General features: G+C 43.2%; 1 protein-coding gene across 4 annotated transcripts; it reads left to right on the forward strand.

Moving 5' to 3' along the window:
• The first annotated feature begins 312 nt into the window (after positions 1-312).
• Positions 313-17,062, forward strand: LOC139564123 (peroxisomal targeting signal 1 receptor-like). 4 transcript variants are annotated; one of them, XM_071383337.1, is made up of 17 exons: positions 313-633; positions 2,652-2,808; positions 3,884-3,922; positions 4,087-4,207; positions 4,477-4,629; positions 4,762-4,846; positions 5,401-5,491; positions 5,913-6,035; positions 6,761-6,868; positions 7,359-7,442; positions 8,516-8,635; positions 9,083-9,226; positions 9,412-9,482; positions 12,146-12,358; positions 12,608-12,773; positions 14,905-15,062; positions 15,322-17,062. In XM_071383337.1, the coding sequence occupies exons 2-17, from the start codon at positions 2,695-2,697 to the stop codon at positions 15,572-15,574; spliced, it is 2,043 nt and encodes a 680-aa protein (XP_071239438.1). In that variant the 5' UTR covers positions 313-633; positions 2,652-2,694; the 3' UTR covers positions 15,575-17,062. The 4 variants fall into 4 exon arrangements, with proteins under 4 accessions (XP_071239438.1, XP_071239436.1, XP_071239435.1 ...); XM_071383335.1 differs by lacking the exon at positions 6,761-6,868 and having other exon boundaries at positions 318-507; XM_071383334.1 differs by lacking the exon at positions 6,761-6,868 and having other exon boundaries at positions 321-633.
• The last annotated feature ends 1,507 nt before the right edge of the window (positions 17,063-18,569 follow it).

Raw genomic sequence — 18,569 nt, forward strand, 5'->3', positions numbered from 1 at the left:
CACAATCACTACCATCTTCTGAGTACTTTTTGGATGGTTTGAGAGAATACATAAATTCCTTGGTAAAAGCATACATATATCAGGAATAACCCGTTTGAGACAGAAAATGATGTTGCCACAAAGCAGGACAAATTTGTTGGACTTTGCAATTCATTCATACCTTGCGCAATAATATACGCAAACCTTGCTTAACCCTTGCGTACAAGGTCAATTTTACGCCCCTTTCGTTGCATTGTTTCACCAATGTAGCCAGAGATTGCACCTTAATCGAACATTATTAGAATGTTACAATAGTCGTTGGCACAAATGGCAACATCGATTTGCAGCGTTTACACACACGCACAAGCTCGTTCTGCGCACATTCCGTATTGTCTGTCATTCAACGTCTACGTCGACGCTGTTCGAGAATACGTCTTGCAGGATTAGCTGTGCGTCTGTGTAGATTTTTGTGGGTCATGGGGGGAAAGAGCAGGAGGTAAATAAAGAGACACGCGCTAATGAACACGGGTAAAGATGTACTTTAACACTCAGTAGCTTTGCTGGTTTCTTAATGTGCCAGCTATTTATTATGTTGTAAGTAGACAATTAGGAGAAGAGGATAGTAGGAAGGTCTACAGTCAGCAGTAGGTGGTGGTGAGTAAAACATTATGCTATCAGTCGAATAAGGGTCTGTCACATTTTTGTAGCTAACTTGCTAGCATTTGGTCATCATCGTGCATTGTAGCAAACAGGTAGCTAGCCACGTAACTAGTTAGCGTTCAATATTTTACTGAATGTATTTTGCAAGCTCAACGCTCTCTAACTAACCATAATTAGCTAGCTACACCCACTAGATACGCTAGCTAACTAACTAGCTAGGTAGCAGTACATATATTGTGTAAAGTCAATGTGTATCGTTACAGTGCTAGTTGGGGGGACATTAATTTATGTAATGTGACCATATGCATCGAAAATTGGCTAAGACATGACTCCCTCTTAACTTTTGTGAATGAACTATTGCCATGGTGTAGTAGGATGTGTGCAGTATAGAAGCTAGTTAGTATAGTATCTATAGTACCTACTGCTATCTGATGGCAATGGTTCGTTTTATGGTGCTCTTTGAATTCTCAACTGGTGGTTTTCAGGTAAAAGCATAGCAATGCTAACCTTCTGTTTTCAACATGAGAAATCATCATAACATTTTCATGCACTCAGTCTCAACTTGAGAAGACAACTTATATTTTGCTGTAGAGCCAATATAGCTACAGCATGCTGTCATACAGTGGCAAGTATGACACAAAACAAGGAATACCTACTAACTGAATTAAACCCCTGCACATTCACTCATTTTGGGACCATACATATTCATTAAGACTGTCTCTTCTATCCACAGTATTGCACATCACATGGAGGTGTGTGTGTGACAGTGTTTATTAATATCTGTCTATAATCCTCTTACCAAGGCCCTAATCATACAGCATCTGTTTGGGTCAGTGGAAAGAAATGCTTAAATCTAAACCCTAGTGTAGCTACTGGACCACCTGTGGACAGGGTACAGCGTTGTCTCCCCTTATTTTCGTGCTAGATTATCTGCAGTTGTGTGTGATGCCGTTCATTCTTGAATTGTAGTAAGATGGTGGAATGGGAAAGGGCTAAACTTCTCAGCTCCAGGACTGACTGCATTATAGAAATTGTCATAATTGTGTTTGTCTGAGAGGTTTAGTGAAGTTGAGTAGGCCACTATCTATGTACATCTGTTGTTGGCCTAGATAGTAGGTCTGCTATGTGAACAGCAGGTTTGTCTCTCTCCGACATTTGATTGCAGTGACACACTGTTGTGGGGGAGAGGACTGTGGATCAGGGAATATTACTACAGCATTGCAGTAGAGGGAGTTGCATTGACTTTTGGTTGTCACCCTTGAATGTTTTCAATTCACTTAAAGGGCCAGGTGAGTATTTTAAAGAGTCAGTCAAAGATTGAAAAGCCAGTTGGAAGAGTGAAAGTGAAGCTCAAGGCTATTTTCACTCAGTCCTGTTGTGGAGCCATTCTTTGACTGCTTGCTACATTTTTGGTATCCTTGGAGGGCATCAGTCGTGTGTGTGTGTGTTAAAATCCAACAGATAGATTAGGAGAGGACTATGAGTCTTTCGGCACCCGGGATGAGATTTCACTTTGGCCTGGCTAGCCAACTCTCATCCTCAAATAGAGCTCCATATATCTCAAACAGCTCTCTCCTGTTGCTTTGATTGATGTGAAAGGTTGAAAAGAGAGTGATGATGCACGTCCAAACACAGCACAGGAGCTGGAGAAAATGATAGCCTAGCTGTAGTAGGAAGGTAAATGACTGCCCAACAGTGAGCGGACATCCACATATTTTTCTTACGTTTTTCTTGATACCGGTACACCCTCTTTGTATTCAAATGGTTTATCCTGAGCTGTCTTGCATGGGACCATGAATAGTGTTGGTGCCGGTCTATGTCTGCTTAATAGCTCATATGTTTTGTCTTGTTAGGCACCTCAACAAATGTAGAAAGATTCTGGCATCCAGGCAGGATCCTGAATGTGATATTATCAAACTGAGTAAATTAGATGTGAAATGTTTGGAATGTTCAAATAATTCCATCATTTAATGGATAAGTCAATGTTTTTATTCACTTCTTCCTCTCTTCAGTTCTAAGGTGGTCTGATTGGATACACCGCTGCCTGCTGTTGCCATGGCGATGCGGGAGCTGGTGGAGGGGGAGTGCGGGGGAGCCAATCCTCTCATGAAGCTGACGGGTCACATGACCCAGGAGGGAGGAGCTTGGAGGCACAGGTCAACGCCCACTGTGAGTAGTCACTTGTAGAAATTAGAATAAAGAATGTATGGAATATGTACAGTAATCCATGTTTTATGTTTTGTATATTATTAGTTTGTTATTGACCATGTTGCATTGAGTTATTTTTCCTGGTCAATGGTGGGGCCCATCCAGGGCTCTAAATGTAACATTTTCATTGGTAACACTGGTGCTCCCAATTTTTTTTTTTTAGTTAGGAGCACGACATGAAATTTGAGCACCAGAACTGAGATTTAAAAAAATGATTGAGATACAGCCTATATGAATTATATCTACTTTAAGCACATGTGCCCTATAAAGTAATATGTAACACTGTAAAGACATTTGTTTATTATAAAAGTTCAAACAAAATTACAAAGTAATTTGTGGAATATTAGGTTTCTACATTGTGTAAAAGCACTATTTTCCTATTGAGATGCATTACATTTAAAATTGTACACTGTCTCTTTAAAAACGTCAGGTTTGTGATTTCTATGATCTTTGATCTCCTGAAGAACCTATGCATTTTCCTTCTGTGCCCCCAAATGTTTGGCTATACTGGTAAAGTTACCCGTTTGTTACCTCGTTGGCTAGCTAGCTAACAAAGTGTAAACAAATGGCTAACGACACGCGAGTAGTTTTAGAATGGCCCCCGACATGGTTTCTGAATGTAAAATATGGTTCCGGCGATTTGCTATAGGAAGATAAAAATGTTGCGCCTCTAATATGGGTCAGATCTTTTGACTTGGTCAAGCCGTTTTAGCTGTAGTAATGGATCAACCATGACCTGATCGAATCTGCACTCGCTTTTTTCTCTTAGGCACTCTGAAACAACAGTACAGCGACGCCTTATTACAACAACTATTATCTGGGAGATTTCTTTCCTAGTTGCGTAGAGCTCCCAAAATAAAACACAGAGAAACTTTGTCGCACTTTAGCCCTGGACCCATCTACTCATAATTGAACAAGTTCATACATCAAAGTTTGTTTGGACCATACAACTTAGACAAGATACTGCAACTTAGTTGTACTATAGCTTTCACAAATATATCTCACAGTATCACTTTCATCCCTCTTTCTCTCCTAGATTCCACCTACACCCATTGAAATAGCAACAGAAGAAGAGGTCAGTCTCATATTACCTTCCCAGTCCTCTTGATTCGAACTGTTGTGCTTTGTCTGCATATTCTAAAAGAGGAATATGAAAACACGTTTCATTCATGTGAGGTTTGTTAGTCGTTATTGAATAGGCTAGCGTTTGATGACCTCTTCTGCATGTGTGTGTCCCAGTTGGTGAATGAGTTCATGCAGCAGGCGCCTCCACGGCCCCCTCACAGCTTCGACATGGGCCAGTTACTGGAGGAAATGCAGCAGATTGATCAGCAGAGCTACAGACAGGCTCCACAGAGAGGTACACACACAGCAGTAATAGAATACCCTATTATACTCTCCAACGCAGCAGAAGCAACACTATTAAAGATTTGCGGTGTGCCTGTCCAGCTGCCCGGCTGCACTTCCATATTGTTACCCCACAGGTTTTGGAACATATGTTGACACTTCAAGACACCTTTTTATTACGTTTTCCTGTACCTTCCATCCAAGTACTTACACTGAAAAACACACTTTCTTTTACCAACGTGTGAAGAAAACAACACCCGTTCCCTCCTGTCCTGTCCGTAGCTCCGGGTGTGGCCGCTTTGGCCCTGTCTGGTGATTGGACGTCTGAGTTTCTGTCGGGGGCGGATGCTGCAGCCGCCGCCTCATCAGGGCAGGCGGGACTTGGAGACCCGGCCGACGCTGATTGGACCAGAGAGTTCATCACCGATGGCACAGGTACATTTTTTTGAATGTCAATTGTAGGCACAATTGCCAACCATTTGTTTGAATGTACTTTGTGGCCACTACTTCTAGCAGGTAGAGAAATAATCGGTATCTTACTCTCTTTCTCTCTTCTCTCTTTCTCAGATCCCGGGCGTTGGGCAGAGGAGTATCTGGAGCAGTCAGAGGAGAAGCTATGGCTCGGAGACCTGGGAGAGAGGGAGCAAGAATGGTAATAATGGAGAGACAGAGAAAAAGAGGAGAGCAAGGGACACGTAGATAGATACAGCGACATTCGGAGAAACCTTGAGAATGTTCCAGAGAAGATGGTGCCATTGTGATGTTGAGCCGCTAAGTGTGTCTTAAAATCCTTGACGTCGTCCTCTCAGAACTCTGTGTTGTTGCATTCACTTTATAAGGGCTTTGGCCATAACATAGCTTTGTGCTAGTGAATTGAAGTCATTGCATAACTCTAAGTCAAGAAAGAAAATGAAAGCCAGTAAATCCCGCACACAGGCTTTTAGTTTGTGTATGTAATGCGTTGACCCCATAAGTAGCAGTCATTTAATTAGGTATTCAAAGTGTGTTTTGATTCCATCCTTATTGGATATGTTTTGTGAAAAGTGACAATCCATTTCAATTCCAATATATTTACAAGGATACAGTGTGATTATGTAAAATGTACATGGTCTCTTTAACCCACTTGTTCTTTAAAATGATCACTGTTTGAGACTCAGTTAGCTGTTTAAATTAACCCTTTGATGTTAATGTTTGTAAATCCAATAGGACGAAAGAGTACCTACCAGGAGACGAACTGAAGCAAACAGCCAATGAGCTGGTCGCAAAGGTCAATGACCCCAAGTTACAGAACACTGAGGTGTGTGTGTGTGTGTGTGTGTGTGTTATTTCCGTGTCGCGTGTGTTTCATACTTTTTTCTACGTATCTATCCCCATACCCTTTCCCCATTCTTTGCCCATAGAAGTAATGTAGCTTTGCAATAACAGGATCATTGTAGTTGTAGCCGTTTCTTTTGAATTGTTCAGTGAGACCCGCTTCTTTGTAGTTAATTAGACATCAAAATGTTTTATGGGAAAGCATTTTGCTGTGATGGACCGTAGTATCATAGTGACTCTTTACAACCTGGTCTTCAGAACTGTTTGTGTGGTATCCAACTCCCCTGTCATTATTTGGGATTTGGTTAAAGCACAAACTGATTTAATGACCAATCTAGGTCCATAAGCCATTAGCCATAATGGATATTGTGTCATTGTTATGTTGTTGTTGTGTTGCACTGTAGTTCCTGCGGTTCATTAGGCAGATTGGCGAGGGCAGTGTCACAGTGGAGGACAGAGCAGGCAAACAGCACACAGATAGAGCTCAGGCCAAGGAGGCTCAGAACTGGGCCTCCAACCTCAACCAGGTAGGAGCCAACTTCCATTGAAGACACAAGGGGAAGGGTGCAACTGTCAACCTACAGGGAGCCATCTTGGCTCAAGCGTCCTCATTTTGTGCCTCATGATCCCCCACATCCCAGTATTTGGTGCAGACCCCTGCAATTGTTACTAACTACATAACCATGTGATGGCCATGAACGTTTCTGTATGTGAGCCTTGCACTAGGCTGTACAATGTATAATTTGGGAATGGTATGTGTGGAAAAGAGAGCATTGTCCTTTCAATACATGCGATTTCTATCAGCCAACTTCTGCCAATGAAAATCATCATAGCTGTTCCCGTCTTGAATCAGACTTCCAGTTTCCCTTACAGGGTTAAAACTTCCAGTTTTTAACAGGGTTGTGGCAAATAATTTTTCAATTACGGTAGGGGATTGAAAAATAATAGGCATTTTTGTATTGTTTTCATCATGAGTTGAATTCCAAGTCACTTCCTGAATTAGACCCCAGCCCTGGTGTATGTAGTCATAGGAGTTCTCATGGTAGCCCTTTTTAACTGTGACATCTACTTTTCCCCCTTTGACCCTGCCGTGAACTCTTGGCTTTCCCCTACTTCGATTAACAACCCCCATTCATTTGTACCAAATTAAAACTCCTCCGTCCTCACCCCTCCCAAAACAAAAACCCAACGCCTCACACCTGCGACAAAACAATCACGCCTCCCCCCGTTCTCCGCTCCCTGGTTGCCATAGTTCCTGGAGGAGACTGGGGGAGGGACTTTACCCGTGACAACGCAAGAGTGGGATCAGAAGATTGCTAAGGCTAAACAGGCACATCAATGGGCTTCTGTGACCCCTGACGCCATGGCAACACTGCCCAGTGGCTCCGCAACCGGCTTTCTGTCAAGAAAGTTGCGTTGAGCTGATTATATTTTTCATCAGCCTTTTTTTGCGGCAGTTGGAAAGCTGTCTTTGGTGGCAGAATGTTGTGCCCACTGTAGTTTTTCCCGTAGTTTCTTAGCACTTTGTAAACCCAAGGAAGATGCATTGTTTTTGCTGATTAAACTTGCATTTAGATTATAGCGACTACTTTTAGAGAAGTAGTAAAAAGTACCTGCACTAAAGGTGAGTACATTGTAGGGGAGAAAGGGACTGGGAGAATGGGTGTGGTTCTCTGATGTGTTTTATTCTTCCCATTCCTTTATCTTGTCTTCCTCTCATCCTTCTTCCCCGTCTTTTTCTGCTTCTCCTTTACTGTCACAACCTCAACATCCCACTTTAAGTGTTGTTATAGAGTTATGAACAACTTGGTGTCCACATCTGCCATTGCTACCTCTTCTTTCCTGTTCAGGTCTCAGTGGAGTCAGCGGAATCATGGGTAGATGAGTTTGCCACTGCAGGTCCAGATTTCCAGCAAGCTAAAGCTGCTGTGGGGGTAAGAGATGCAGGACAATACAATAGGAAAGATAACAGAATAATTATCATAAATGTCTTTTTAAACATCTTCCAAATTGTATCTATCAAGAATAAATCCAGCCTATGCCCAAATCAATTCATTATGCCCTAATCTTCACATGACTGTGCAAGGGTGCAGCCATTGGTAAGCCTGGGAGGGCATAGGCCCACCCACTTGGGAGCCAGACCCACCCACTGGGGAGCCAGGCCCAGCCAATCAGAAGGAGTTTTTCCCAACAAAAGGACAGAAATAGTCCTCATCACTCCCTCAGACGATCCCGCAGGTGAAGAAGCCGGATGTGGAGGTCCTAGCCTGGCGTGGTTACGCGTGGTCTGCGGATGTGAGGCCGGTTGGACGCACTGCCAAATTCTCTAAAATGATGTTGGAGAAGGCTTATGGTAGAGAAATGAACATTCAATTATCTGGCAACAGCTCTGGTGGACATTCCTGCAGTCAGCATGCCAATTGCACGCTCCCTCAACTTGAGACATCTGTCGTGTTGTGTGACAAAACTGCACATTTTAGTGGCTTTTTATTGTCCCCAGCACAAGGTGTAATGATCATGCTGTTTAATCAGCTTCTTGATAAGCCACACCTGTCAGGGGGATGGATTATCTTGGCAAAGGAGGGAGACATACTCACTAACAGAGGTGTAAACACATTTTTGCACAACATTTGAAAGAAATAAGCTTTGTGCGTATGGAAAGGTTCTGGGATCTTTTATTTCAGCTCATGAAACATGGGACCAACACTACATGTTTCATTTATATTTGTGTTCAGTATATATTAAGCTCTTTACATATACTATATTTCACTAATAATGCCATTGCACATTTTCACTTCACACATCAGGTAATTACATTGGCTTAAAGTACACTGTATATAGAACCTTTATCAAAGTTCACATTGACCCTTGGGCATCCCCTAAAAATAGTGGTTTGGACCAATGTTAATGTTAGGGGGATTCCCACAGCAACTGGTATGATGGTGATGCCCAGCACCTCCATCATTTGACCCCTGACTTGGACATTGTGACTGTTCCTCTGTATCAGAGCGACTTGGACTTCTGGGAGAAGCTGCAGCAGGAGTGGGAGGAGATGGCCAAGAGAGATGCAGAAAGTCACCCCTGGCTCTCCGATTTTGACCAGATGCTCAGCAGCTCCTACGACAAGGTACTTGACATAGCTTCCTATCCACCTGTGGAAGGGGTGTTGGAGGGCCAATAGGAGGCACTCTTTACTCTGGTCTAAACATTTTTATCCCATGGCACTTATCGTAAGAGTAGGGGTGTTAACCCCGGTGTCCATGGCCGCCTAATCAACCCCAGCTTCCAACTGGCTCATTCATCCCACCTCCTCTCCCCTCTAACTCTTCCCCAGGTTGTTGCTGTAATTGAGAAAGTGTTCTCAGTCAACTTTCCTGGTTAAAATAAGGGTTAGTTTTTAGTTAAAGATAAGTTTTGCCTTTCATTTCACAATGAATAAGTTCAGCATTTCTACCTGTCCAGGCAAAATAAAATCTGCCTTGTCTTGTCTGCTAAGTTGCTGTTCATGACTTAACTCTCTCTCTCTCTCTCTTCCTCCCTTTCTTTCCCTCCCTCGCTCTCTCACCCCCTCCAGGGGTACCAGTTTGAGGAGGACAACCCGTACATGTCCCACCAGGACCCCCTTGCTGAGGGGGTGAGGAGGATGGAGGCAGGGGACATCCCTGGGGCCGTGCGCCTGTTTGAGAGCGCCGTACAGAGAGAACCAGACAACCAGCTGGTGAGACACTCATTAATTACTAATGAATAACTCTGATACAATATTATCTCAAGGTGAAATTCTTTCTGGCTAACAAGCGCTGGTGACTAATCGGGTTCTTTTCTACCCTGCTAGCATTAGGTGGGTGAAGAGGTAAAGAGAAGTAAGCACTCTCACACTTTTTTCCCCCACTTCTTTTTTTTTAGGCATGGCAATATCTGGGAACCTGTCAGGCAGAGAACGAACAAGAGTTTGCAGCCATCAGTGCCCTCCGCAGGTAAAGAGATGGAATAGCAGCCTCACTGACTGGAGAGAAGTCCCTAGTGTGTCTCAAGCTCTGGACAAAAGTAGTGCACTATATAGAGCAGGGTTGTCAAACTTATTTTCATCTGGGGGCCGCATTCTGTCGTCAACAAGGTTCAGAGGGCTACACTGAAAATGTGTTATTTCCTTGCTGTCAAAATGTGCAGAAACATTTCCTCTGTTCATCGTTTTTTTTTAAACTTTTTTTTTGCTCCCTGATTATAGCTTTTGTTTCGGTGATTGTTAGCAAGCTGGACAGAGGTGAGGAAATTGTATAAATGTAGGTCCATTTATATACTGAGCAACAATTTCAACAGTTTTTTACTGAGTTACAGTTCATATAAGGAAATCAGTCAATTGAAATAAATTCATTAGGCCCTAATCTATGGATTTCACATGACTGGGCAGGGGTGTAGCCATGGGTGGGCCTGGGAGGGCGTAGTCCCACCCACTTGGGAGCCAGGCCCTGCCAATCAGAAGGAGTTTTTTCCCACAAAAGGGCTTTATTACAGACAAAAATACTCCTCATCTTCATTAGCTGTCCGGGTGTCTGATATCAGAGATCCCGCAGGTGAAGAAGCATGATGTGGAGGTCCTGGGCTGGGATTGGTTACACGTGGTCTGCGGTTGTCAGGCAGGTTGGACATACTGTCAAATTCTCTAAAATAACGTTGGAGGCGGCTTATGGTAGAGAAATTATCATTAAATTCTCTGGTAAAAGCTCTGGTGGACATTCCTGCAGTCCGCATGCCAATTGCACGTTCCCTCAACTTGAGACATTTGTGGTATTGTGTTGTGTGACAAAATTGCACATTTTAGAGTGGCCTTTTATTGTCCCCAGCACAACATGCACCTGTGTAATGATCAGTGATGGAAAAAGTACCCAATTGTCATACTTGAGTAAAAGTAAAGATACCTTAATAGAAACTGACTCAAGTAAAAGTGAGTCACCCAGTAAAATCTACTTGAGTAAAAGTCAAAATATACTTAAGTATCAAAAGTTAGTCTAAATCATTTCAATGTTCTTATATTAACCAAACCACACAGCACCATTTAATTTATTTTTATTTTTATTACGGATAGCCAGGGGCACACTCCAACACTCAGACATAATCTACAAACAAAGCATGTGTTTAGTGAGTCCGCTAAATCAGAGGCAGTAGAGATGACCAGGGATGTTCTCTTGATAAGTGTTTGAATTAGACAATTTTCCTGTCCTGCAAAGCAGTTCCTCTGTCCAGTGTCTGTTCTTTTTCCCATCTTAATCTTTTCCTTTTATTGGCCGGTCTGAGATATGGCTTTTTCTTTGCAACTGCCTACAAGGCCAGCATCCCGGAGTCGCCTCTTCGCTCTTGATGTTGAGGCTTGTGTTTTGCGGGTATTATTTAATAAAGCTGCCAGTTGAGGACTTGTGAGGCGTCTTTCTCAAATTAGACACTCTAATATACTTGTCCTCTTGCTCAGTTGTGCACCGGGGCCTCCCACTCCTCTTTCTTTTCTGGTTAGAGCAAGTTTGTGCTGTTCTGTGAAGGGAGTAGTACACAGCGTTGTACGAGATCTTCAGTTTCTTGGCAATTTCTTGCATGGAATAGCCTTCATTTCTCAGAACAAGAATAGACTGACGAGTTTCAGAAGAAAGGTCTTTGTTTCTGGCCATTTTGAGCCTGTAATCAAACCTACAAATGCTGATGCTCCAGATACTCACCTAATCTAAAGAAGGCCAGTTTTATTGCTTCTTTAATCAGCAACACAGTTTTCAGCTGTGCTAACATAATTGCAAAAGGGTTTTCTATGATCAATTAGCCTTTTTAAAATGATAAACTTGGATTAGCTAACAACGTGCCATTGGACACAGGAGTGATGGTTGCTGATAATGGGCCTCTGTACACCTATGTAGATATTCCATTAAAAAGATCTGCTGTTTTCAGCTACAATAGTCATTTACAACATTAACAATGTGTACACTGTATTTCTGATCAATTTGACGTTATTTTAATGGACAAAAAATTTGCTTTTCTTTCAAAAACAGGGACATTTTTAAGTGACCCCAAACTTTTGAACGGTAGTGTGTGTGTGTGTGTGCGCGCGCGTGTGTGCGTGCGTGCGCACAAAGCTGTCATCAAGGCAATGGGTGGCTACTTTGAAGAATCTCAAATATAATATATATTTTGATTTGTTTAACTTTTTTGGTTACTACATTTGTTTACTATGTGTTATTTCATAGTTTTGATGTCTTCATTTTTTTATTCTACAATATAGAAAATAGTAAAAATAAAGAAAAACCCTTGAATGAGGAGGTGTTAAACCACCCATGAGCCGCATTGAATTGGGTTGTATGTCTGACACCCCTGACATAGAGAAAAGGGGTGCCTTTTGGGACGTAGCTCCTGTGTGACATTAAGAGTATGTCATGAGGTATGTACTTATTTGATTTATGAATACATGTTTTATGTGTGGCTTGAGTACAAAGATGCTATGATAAGCATGAACTTGGGTGCAAAATAGGAAGTCCTTGAAGTTACATGATGCCTGTGAGGACTTGTTGCCTTGGTGTTGGCTGACAACAATTTCTCATTTTTTTCTCTCTTCTTTCTTTTCTCTCTGTCTCTTGCTCTCTTCTTCTTCTCTCGCCGTTAGATGCATAGAGTTGAAGAAGGACAACCTGACCGCTCTGATGGCACTGGCCGTCAGTTTCACCAACGAATCGCTGCACAGGCAGGCCTGTGAGACCCTTCGCGATTGGCTGAGGCACAACCCGGCGTACCGGCCAGTCCTGGAGCAGAGTGAACGGGAGCGAGAGAAGGACGGAGGGACCAGAGAGCGGGAGAGATTTGGCTCACTGCTGCCAGAGTGAGTGGACCTATTTCATTGTGTACAAATGTGGTGTGCATGTATATTCAAAATAGTACTTAGAACTCCTAATCAATATAATTCAAAATGAAATGCTAAATATGCAATACAGGACGTTCTTCTGTATTTTCTCATGTTTTATATGTTACGAAAACATGGATTCTATCTGTTGGCTTAAAATATTGCAATTGTTAAATCTTCTCCCTTCTCCTTTTTCCCCATCTCTGTGCCTTCCTCCCCCACTCTCAGATCTTTGTTTACAGAGGTGCAGTCCCTGTTCCTCAGTGCGGCGAACTCTGACCCCGCCCGCGTCGACCCCCAGCTACAGTGTGGCCTGGGAGTCCTCTTCAATCTGAGCGGGGAGTATGACAAGGCCGTGGACTGTTTCACCGCGGCCCTCTCCGTCACACCACAGGTACACTAGTAGGTCATCCACTTCACAGCAGTAACTCTTACCAATCTGTGGTTCATGTGTGTTTGGAGAATAGACACACTTGATTATGATTTGCATCATTTTATTTACAAATCATAAAGTTGATGAATTCAAACGTGTTCGAATACTTGCATCCTTCCTTTAAGTAATTTCTGATCTGTATGCTAATCGTTACCTGAAAGCAATTGGCTCCATCCCATTGTAAAACATCTTGTGATCCACCTTTTTATTTTCAGACGGTGGGTTACAGGTACAAAAACAAAGAAATGCATACAAAGAGAACCCCTTCCGATCCAGCAACCAAAGTTGCCTATCAGTTCCCCTCCCACCTATCCATCCCCTGAGTCACCTCTTACATTCCCGCCAATCCCCCCCAGCCCTCTCCCAAGACGACCAGAGACCCCCTCCTCCGTATCACCCTTTCCCTGTGGGCCTGAAAGCAAAGAATGTAACAGAAGTTCAAATAAATAGATATATATATATAATTAGTTTGTATGTGTGGGGCTTTAGCTGAGATTGTTCTTTAGAGAGTCAAGTATATTTGTCCAGGCCTAAATTGTTCCTTGACTTGCACCATTCATTCTCACGGTCGATAATTCTGTTATAACTTCTAATAGTAACTTTATCCACTGGTTAAATGCAAGAGAGTGAGGTGGTTGCCAACATTTGTTTCGCAGCAGTGCTGCCTGCCAGCAGTAATCTTCTCTGACTGAGATATTCAAGGGGCTATCATCGTTAAGTAACGTAATAGATGCAAAGCATTGAATATTTAAATTCAGAAGCATTTAACTGCAGGGCACTCCCACATCATGTGAAGGAATGTGCCTACCTGATTTAGGGGACACAGTGAACAGTTGAGAGTTGGGGGCCAATTTCATCGTAAAATGTTTTCTTGGTGTTAAATACAGTCTGTGAACAAACTTAAAATGTATAAATGGATGGTTCGGATTATGGGATGCTAAAGTCATATTTTTCCATATTCTGTTCCATTTAAAGGGTTGTTCAGATTCAATTAGATCTGTGGACCATACCTCATTGTTTTAATCATAGACTGTCAAATACTTAAAGGAAGGAAGGAGGGAGACCGGGGGAATGCATTTTTAGGTATTCCAAAAGGGTCTATTACTTTCCTCCTATTCAAACGGTATGTCTACCCCCCCCTTTTTAACTTTCTTTCCCTATTCATACTTTTTCTCTTTCTGAAACTACCCCTCCGTAGTCACATGTAGCATTTACCCCTCTGCTTCTGTTCTGTGATTGTTTTTCCTTTTTCACAGACACTAACTACCCCCTCTTGAACTATTTTACTCAGCTCACCTTTTGTGGCAATGAACAGATGTACTCTCTCTCTTTCTCACTCTTGTCTTTACCGGCTGTGCTGGGGAGTCTGAGGTGAGCTGTTCTCCCTCATCCAGACAGCTGTCTCTCTCCTCCTTCAGCTCTCTGGGTCTTGTTCAGCGTGTATTGTTGTGCTGGTCTGTTGTCTGGGTCTTTGCTGTCTCGAGTGTGCTGAACAGCTCGAGACAGCAAAGAGCTGCGCGAGCTTCATCTCCAGCTTGGCGCATTTCTCCCTTGGATCAATGCAGGAGCAGTGCATTTGTGGGACCTGGGTTTTCTCAGGACTAAAGGGGGACACTCCTCTTGGGGCTGCTCATCTATGGGGTGGGGAGGTGGTCCAAGGATGAGCTTCTTATGCTGTGCTCTCTCTTTGATCTTGTAGAAGTCCTGCTGCAAACGGTTTGAGGCCAACAATACTGTTCCAGATCTGTACAGGTTGACATGACCTTTGTCAGTGTCATGGTCTTCGTTGTCCATTATTCTTAGTTTCCACATACCCACTTTCTTAACAGAAGGGTAGTGTGCTCTTATAGCACTGTGCCATGCAAGGGGATGGTCTGTGAGGAAAATTAAGTGTATGATCCCCGGTTTGTAAGAGTCAGCAAATAAGTAAGTAGGTTTGTCCAAAATCAAGGTTGTATGTTATCATTTTTAAATTTGGTGTTTACGTAATGCAGAGGGTAGTTTTCTGTATAAGTCTGTGTGAGAAACTCAAAATGTATCCAACACTAATTCAGGAGCTCATGATCTCTCTGTCTGTCTCCTTCTCTCTCAGGACTACCTGCTGTGGAATAAACTGGGCGCTACCCTGGCCAATGGAAGCCGCTCAGAGGAGGCTGTTGCCGCCTACAGGAGGGCGCTGGAACTGCAGCCAGGCTTCATCCGCAGTCGGTACAACCTGGGAATCAGCTGTGTCAACCTAGGAGCCCACAGGTGAGAGAGAGATACAAAATTCACACAATACGTTTAAAAATATATATATATATTTGATCAAAACCACTTAAATCACTGCGCTTTCTTATGTTCGTCAAAGGTAAGTTGTAGATTCAGGTCATACCAGGAGTAGAAATTTGGACTTTATATAATGTATTGACTTTGTTCACAATATAATTATTTTTGCCTTAATACAAATCTATTGAATGCACCACAATGACAATTTCAAGTTGACCCGTATTCTCTTTCTGGTTTACAGAGAGGCCGTGGAGCACTTCCTGGAAGCCCTGTCCCTGCAGCGCCAGGCGTCGGGGGAGGGCGAGACGGTCAGTGCCAGCCGGGCCCCGGGGGGCGCCGCAGCCACCATGATGTCCGACAACATCTGGTCCACCCTGCGCATGGCCTTAAGCATGATGGGAGAGAGCTCGCTATACACGGCGGCCGACCGGCGAGACCTCGACACGCTGCTCTCCTACTTCTGTCAGAGGGAGGGGGAAGCGGGGGGGGAATGAAGGTGTGGGAGGGCCGAGGGGGGGAGAGGGGCAGGAGGAGAGTTGATAGTGTGTGAGTGCGCACTTAGGGGAGAAAGGTGTCTGGGAGAGGTAGAGAGAGTAAAGGAGGAGAGCGAGAGGTCCTGTCCACAAACAACCCCCTAACCCTATAGGCACTTCATATAAACCTGAAATGATTGGATAAGTATAACAAACATGGAAGTAGCTCCATTTGTAGAATTTCTGCCATCTTGCTTATAACTACCAGGGTTGGGGTCAGTTTAATTCCTGAATTGAAATGGAACTGACACCAACCCTGATACCTATCCAATCCTTTCAGGAAGAGAGGGAGGATGATGTGTGACAAGGGGAGAGTAGGCCGAAAGGGAGGAGAGGTGAGAAGGACATTTTGATGTGTCTCAGCAACCAAGGGAAATGCACCGTATACACCAGGTGTATTGAATACATACTATTTCCTCCCCTGATCACTCTGACATAGCCTGGTTGCCAGTTGGTTCCTACTTTTTTCATTATCATGTTTGACACAAAGCAGAAACAGACTGGCTGTCTGGTTAGTTACCCTCTGTCCTCAGCAACTGGTGCAGGGATGTTCTTGTGTTCCTCATAATCAGAGGCATCGTCATGCCTATTGAAACTGAGGAGTCACGTGACTCCCTTAGTTTCATTCAGCCCTATGAACCATGGGATGTATACATTGGATACTAGTGAAAAGTTTGCACCTTTTTGTTTTCCAGAGGGAATAAAACAGACGTGCTAGAGCAAAAGATCAAGTTGAGATGAATGTTCCTGTAAAGAAAAGATAGGATCTTGTTTGTTTGGAGGATCTTTGTTTTTCTTTTTTATTCCCACTTGAAAATATGAAGTTCAAACGTTGTAAAGCTGGCTTACTGATTCCGAATCAATTGCTGAAGGTAAAAAGAGACCATTACAGTAATATAGATATCTGGCTTTGGAGCAGGGGTCCTGAACTCCGGTCCTTGAGGAGCCACAGTGTCTTTTTCTCTCTCGTTATTTTAGAGAATGAATTATACTTGTACTCAGTCCAATCAATGACATATAAATCAATGAAGTACTCGAGAGAAATGAAAGACTGCTGACATGAGTTGTACACACCAGAGTCATATTCGCTAGTAGTAACCCAATGGAAGCAAACGGGGCGGGACCTACCTGAATTTGTCCGATAAGAAACGCTTGTTTTCATTTTCTGTTGCTACGGTGTGCAAGAATGAATATGACTCGGCTTTGGACAGAGGATGACATCAGTGTAAAGGTGATGGTATACCGAAAGAGGTGTCTTTGCACTTCTTCCCACCCTCAACCCTTCTTTCTTCAGACAAATGCCCTTGTTGTAAAATAATTAGCTTAATTGTAAAATAATGCTTTTTTTGCCATATTGTCTGTAATATAATTATTGTACTGTTTTCAAAATAGTTAACCATACTGTAATGATTAATATGATATTCAGCAATAAAGCTCTGACTCCAAAAATGGTCTCTCATTGAGTAGGCCTACTTTTCATGTTTGAAGGGGTAGTATTTCCCATATTTGTATTTTCCTTGGCCAGTTGCAGGACAGCAGACCCAAATAGACTAAAATGACCCAGGATTAGGCTGCTTTTACAGTACGAAAAAGCAAATGGTCAATCCAGTTTGTTTATTCAGCCAAGAGGATCTGCTACAGGGACTACTTTAAATTGCACATATCCAGCTCTTTCTATGAATAGTAAGTAGCATACTACAAGTGGATAAGTACTTGTAAGTACAAAGGGGTTTAGGCGGGGCATGTACATTCACATACGTACAGTGGGGAGAACAAGTATTTGATACACTGCCGATTTTGCAGGTTTTCCTACTTACAAAGCATGTAGAGGTCTGTCATTTTTATCATAGGTACACTTCAACTGTGAGAGACGGAATCTAAAACAAAAATCCAGAAAATCACATTGTATGATTTTTAAGTAATTAATTTGCATTTTATTGCATGACATAAGTATTTGATCACCTACCAACCAGTAAGAATTCCGGCTCTCACAGACCTGTTAGTTTTTCTTTAAGAAGCCCTCCTGTTCTCCACTCATTACCTGTATTAACTGCACCTGTTTGAACTCGTTACCTGTATAAAAGACACCTGTCCACACACTCAATCAAACAGACTCCAACCTCTCCACAATGGCCAAGACCAGAGAGCTGTGTAAGGACATCAGGGATAAATTGTAGACCTGTACAAGGCTGGGATGGGCTACAGGACAATAGCCAAGCAGCTTGGTGAGAAGGCAACAACTGTTGGCACAATTATTAGAAAATGGAAGAAGTTCAAGATGACGGTCAATCACCCTCGGTCTGGGGCTCCATGCAAGATCTCACCTCGTGGGGCATCAATGATCATGAGGAATGTGAGGGATCAGCCCAGAACTACACGGCAGGACCTGGTCAATGACCTGAAGAGAGCTGGGACCACAGTCTCAAAGAAAACCATTAGTAACACACTACGCCGTCATGGATTAAAATCCTGCAGCGCACGCAAGGTCTCCCTGCTCAAGCCAGCGCATGTCCAGGCCCGTCTGAAGTTTGCCAATGACCATCTGGATGATCCAGAGGAGGAATGGGAGAAGGTCATGTGGTCTGATGAGACAAAAATAGAGCTTTTTGCTCTAAACTCCACTCGCCGTGTTTGGAGGAATAGAAGGATGAGTACAACCCCAAGAACACCATCCCAACCGTGAAGCATGGAGGTGGAAACATCATTCTTTGGGGATGCTTTTCTGCAAAGGGGACAGGACGACTGCACCGTATTGAAGGGAGGATGGATGGGGCCATGTATCGCGAGATCTTGACCAACAACCTCCTTCCCTCAGTAAGAGCATTGAAGATGGGTCGTGGCTGGGTCTTCCAGCATGACAACGACCCGAAACACACAGCCAGGGCAACTAAGGAGTGGCTCCGTAAGAAGCATCTCAAGGTCCTGGAGTGGCCTAGCCAGTCTCCAGACCTGAACC

The sequence above is a fragment of the Salvelinus alpinus genome, chromosome 35, assembly GCF_045679555.1.
Source record: "Salvelinus alpinus chromosome 35, SLU_Salpinus.1, whole genome shotgun sequence".
NCBI classification, from domain to species: Eukaryota; Metazoa; Chordata; class Actinopteri; order Salmoniformes; family Salmonidae; genus Salvelinus; species Salvelinus alpinus.

Coding starts and splice junctions, on each gene's coding strand:
- LOC139564123 (XM_071383337.1), top strand. CDS start 2,695: ATGGCGATGCGGGAGCTGGTGGAGGGGGAGTGCGGGGGAGCCAATCCT. Junction 7,443..8,515: donor AAGCTAAAGCTGCTGTGGGG/GTAAGAGATGCA, acceptor CCTCTGTATCAG/AGCGACTTGGACTTCTGGGA. Junction 12,774..14,904: donor CCCTCTCCGTCACACCACAG/GTACACTAGTAG, acceptor CTTCTCTCTCAG/GACTACCTGCTGTGGAATAA.